This window comes from Formica exsecta, unplaced genomic scaffold, assembly GCF_003651465.1.
Source record: "Formica exsecta isolate Colony F162 unplaced genomic scaffold, ASM365146v1 scaffold699, whole genome shotgun sequence".
NCBI classification, from domain to species: Eukaryota; Metazoa; Arthropoda; class Insecta; order Hymenoptera; family Formicidae; genus Formica; species Formica exsecta.
This window is the reverse complement of record NW_021853465.1, coordinates 1-5,097: the sequence shown is the minus strand read 5'-3', so window position 1 is coordinate 5,097 and position 5,097 is coordinate 1. Positions and strand designations below refer to the sequence as shown.

Below are 5,097 nucleotides of genomic sequence, written 5' to 3'. Positions count from 1 at the left end.
GATATTCGCACGCCGAAGCTCGTTTACCACAGTCTGTAACGCTCGCACGTCTTTCTCTAACGCGGCAAGCTTCTCGTCTGACTCTTTCAGTTGATTTCTCAACGTTTTAACGCACCGATCCAGGTACAGTTTGTTGACGGCGTCGGTATCAGTCTCAGGTTGCGCTACACGGCGAATCTTGCGCGACCTCGCGTCAAAGTCCGTAACGGTGCGACACAGAGCGTTATCGCGCACGAAATTTCTCATTAATCCGCTCCATCGACGGTACGAAATGGCGTTCGTCACGTCTTTGCTCTGCTCGGATATCCCAAATTTGTTGATATGCATCATCGATGCGAGCGATGTCGGTCGATCGATTGATTAGTTTTGTCGAGACACCGTTTAATTTATAATAATGCCGGCTTCGCGAAGTTCCTCGATGATCGACAGGATCTCATTGTCATGACCGTTGTGGCCCGCTTGGAGCGAAGCATTGAGCAATCGTAGACGATCTACCAGCTCGTTGGGATCGTCCCAGTGCACGTAGTCGATCTTGTTGTCGGTTAGCGTCACTTCGCGAGGCACGAATAATCCCTTTCCAGATTTTTTTTCCTTGGGTTCGATCGGTATCAACTTTGCGATTATTTCTTTGTATTTGTATCCCCTGTTACTCAGTAATCGACCGTGCGCATCGTGATTGTTTATGCGCGCTTGTCGTCAACAGCATGCTCCTGTACGTTTGCTTATCATCCTCCGTATAGATGACGTCATAGGGGGCTTTCTTGAAGATCAACTCGTAAAAATCAGGTGTGCCGACGTATCTTACACCATCGATAATTATATTATCCGCGTTGTCCACGTCAAAATGTTTATTACCGAACAGCATTCCATCGTTGTCGAGATAAACACCATACACGGTGTCAATACCGCTCTCTCGATCGCCGCTCAGGACAGGCCAGATGTATCTTCGACCCAGTGGACCTAACTGATCTCGCAACGTTTCTTGACCTTCCGGCGTTTGCAACTGATTTCGAACGGATGTCACGAGTGGGTCGTCCGTGGTTTCAAAAACATCCTGGCTCGCGAATAATTCGGGCATCGTAGGTTGTGTGGTTCTCACTGTCGCGGACGGTGTAGAGGTTATCGCCGGTACATTCAGTAGAGCGTTTCGATTTATGCGATGCCGGTGAGCGATCCGACCTGACGTTGGATCGTTTTCTCATTTGCGGTGTTCCTCGATCTTACCGGTCTTCAAAGCGCGATGTTTCTTGCGAATCGATTCGCTAGTTTTCACAATTGCCCTCGCAATCTTCTCGCGCTCGCGAATATCCTCACTCTTATCGATCGCAGCCATCGTGGAAAAGCAAAAATGTCGATCTCTCTTTTACGTTTCACGCCGACAAAGTATCGGCAAAAACTAATCGTTTTGCGGTATCGCGAACACGTTAAATCCTTTTTTGTATCGACCATCGTTGAGCGAGCTGTCCTTGTCTATCACTACGAATCCGTACTTGCGCTGCCAACAATCGCGACACAACGCGCAAAATTCATCGTACGGCATGTCGGTATTCACGTGATCGTTGTACACATGTTTCAGGTTGGTACCATCTTATTTGAACAGGATCAGCAGGTTCGCGTTATCGCGTATCAGATGTTTAGGTATTCTCGCGTATGTCTGACAGAGATATGCTCTAACAATCTTTCGTAAGCTCTTCTCTGACAGGTGGTGTCGCCAAAAATACATGCCAAAATTTAATGGCTTCTTGTCTTAAACATTTAGTAAATTCGTCCTCTTCGGAACTTTCTCTGTATTTTATGTTTGAAAGGAGACCTCTTAACATGTACTTTAACTTTGTCTGAAATATTATATTAATTTCTTATTATTTGCAAAAGCATGCGTATATATTATGATGTCTATGCAAATTTATAAATTAATTTGTGTTTAATTAATTAAATTATATATAATGAGCTTACAAAACTAATAATCTTTTGTCGTGTATTATTTATATATTTTATACTATTATAAATTATAAAGTATATAAACTGTATAAATACTACTATAAATAAGTCTATTTTTTTCCTTTTTAACATATATATAACACTTCCTATTTTATTCAAATATATAAAATTGAATTTTTATAATAGAATCTAACTCTTTCTTTCTCTCACTCTCTCTTAATAAATATCGTGAAACTATAAAATTAAAATTTGCACGACGTCAAACTAAAGTTGAAATAGAAAAACAAAAAATAATTTAAACTTCAACGAAATTAATCATGTGTACATTTGACAATATTTAATTATTGTATATTGTCAAATGCCTCTGCAACAATATATATTATAAACAAATTTAAATATAAAGAATAAATAAAAGCCAGACGCGGACTTTTACGTATTATGACTAATATGTATTAATATATTTAATTTTATATAGATCTGTGTGTGATTTTTGTCACCGACTCTCATGATGCGATTGAAGTACATCAGATCGGCTATCACTATGGAGAGGTTTTTCGCTTTTATTGCTATAAGTTTTAATTAGTTTTTTTATCGTTGTAATGCGCTTCGATTAATAATGCTAAGGACGATCTAAAGTGGATTTATTCGTAGAAACATTAGTATATCATTAAATAAAACCGATAATTTTTGACGCAAATATTTGTATTTATTTACATAAAAATGTAAAAAATGTAATAAATAAATGTGTAAACGATTAGTATATTCCAATTATATAATTACATATTTAAACAAAAAAAAATAAAAAAGAGAGTGTTGCAAGGATTTATAAAATAAAAAATGGGAAACGAAATAGATATAATATAAATTTGCCAATTAGAATATAAGGTAAAATAAAAAAAATTTAGAATTTGTTTTTTCTTAGATAAGGCAGAATATAAAGAGTTGATAAGCAATATAATAAAATCTATTATGTAATAAATATTAAAACATACAGGTAAGATAAAGCAAGATAAAATAGTAGAAGAAAGATAGTAAGAAATAAGAAATAGCAATTTAATTGCTATATAATAGGAAAATTGTTATATAATAAGGAAACAGAATAAAAGTTTAAGGACAAAGAAAAGAATCTAAATTATTTATATTAATCAAAAAAAGAAAATCATCAACCAGGAAAAAAAATAATCTGACAAAAATTTTACACACATATACAATATCATATTACTCACTGTATATTTAAATATCGACTGACACCTTTCCAAAACACTTCCTCAGTAACCAAATATTGCAGCATGCGCAATATCAAAAGTGCTATAATTCATATCATATGTAAGAGTAATTTATGTATAGTTTAAATAGAATTAAACAATTTATGTATATAAATTGCAATGTCTATAAATTTTAGTTGTATAGTTTAAATAGACAAACAACTTATGTATATAAATTGCAATGTATACAAATTTGTAATTTTTGATAATTAAAAATGATTGCATATAAATACAGATTAATTTTTAATTGTGATTATATTATTTTTATCTTACATTGTCAGAACAAAATTAATATATTGTTAAACTGCAGATAATAGTAATATTATTTCTATACTATTCTATTCTATATTATGTTTTCTATTTTAACTTTCACATTTCAAAATTTATAAACAATTGTTTAATTATATTTATTGATTTTTACCTTTAATGTAACGAGAAAAAGAGGAAAATGAATTAATTTCAAGAGGACTGCTGGCTTCTGATAAAAGAGACTGCGTAAAGTTATAATCATCCAATTGGAGAGATTCATATTGAGTCTGAACTATGAGTAAATCCAATATCTCCGAATTTGTGTAATGCTAAAGAGAAATGTTTTATTATTGTAATAATCAAGTAAATATTTATTTAGTCAAAGAAAATGTACACATTAATAGGATGCATTAATACTATTTCTTGCTCCATCGCTGAAATTATTATAATTTCAATATGTGTTATTTTTTAACCAAATTTTTATTTTTACTACAGAATTTATAACAATTTAAAAGTGCCAAATAATCAGCGCATAGTAGTCTCTTAAGATATGAAAAAGATTTATACCAGTTTAAACAGTTTGTACATTTTTTTTAATTATAAATATATAGTTCCAGAACTTTCCTACTATCTTGATATCAAGTATTGCATATAATTACATATATTCAGCATTAAAGATATACATTAAGAAAACATAATAACCTCAATAGCATTGACGGCATTCATAACGTCCATTCCGAGCAATGCAATAAGATCATCGTTTAACCACAACTTAGACCACCAAGATGGATTAATTAAATTACCAAACCATTGATATACTATTCCACGTGTTATCGACCATGCCGCTTCTATTTTATGCGCAATAGAATGTAGATTTTCGTTGTAAATAATACTTGTTTCTCTAAAAAAAAAACACAAGAATCAAATTTATGGAACTTAAACAGTAAACCTAAGCTCGTATAAATAATAATAATCTTAATGCTTTTTCTGATGTAAAAATAGCGATGTTTTCTGAATCTAACATAAATGATATGACATAAGAATTATTGTACAGACTAATTATGCAATGTGATGTGCCGTATATGTTTTATATATACATGTATAGTTATTTATTGAAAAATAATTTTATAATTTTATATAAAAATATATGCGATTCTAAATTTGGTATATGTATTTTGGTGTACGTATTTCTAATTTTGATTAAAAAAATTGCTTGTCAATGGACTAATATTTCTTCCCAATTTTTCTATTACCTTATTGCGACGAGTCCAAAGTTCATATTAATATCATTTCGAAAACCTGGGATTGCGACAAGTTGCAGTTTCGGAATCTTCACCTTCTTAAGAGACTTAAACCATTCAAATTTCAACTTCATTAAGACTTTGTTTGAAACTCTTTCCGCAAATTGTATATCGTCTGTGTTTAGATTGCGCCACATATGGACCCTATCTGTGCCACAAGTAGAAAAGAAGTGCATTGATGTAATCATAACCATCACGAGATGAGCAGGCATAGAAGGAATGGTGCCGAAGTATGTCCATTGCATACATGCTTCTGTATTATTTTATTTGTGCATTTTCTCTTCTCTCTATCGGCATATTTGTGTTACGTCCGGCGGACTCCACGATTCTTTTCTTTCATCGTA

The 5,097-nt window shown here is 32.8% G+C and overlaps 1 protein-coding gene across 1 annotated transcript; it reads right to left on the bottom strand.

Moving 5' to 3' along the window:
- Positions 1-4,022: 4,022 nt before the first annotated feature.
- On the bottom strand, positions 4,023-4,905 carry LOC115243214 (aminopeptidase M1-B-like). Its single transcript, XM_029820009.1, has 2 exons — positions 4,706-4,905; positions 4,023-4,353 (listed from the first exon to the last, which is right to left on the bottom strand). Exons 1-2 carry the CDS (start codon positions 4,888-4,890, stop codon positions 4,137-4,139), a joined length of 402 nt encoding a protein of 133 aa, XP_029675869.1. The 5' UTR covers positions 4,891-4,905; the 3' UTR covers positions 4,023-4,136.
- Positions 4,906-5,097: the final 192 nt, after the last annotated feature.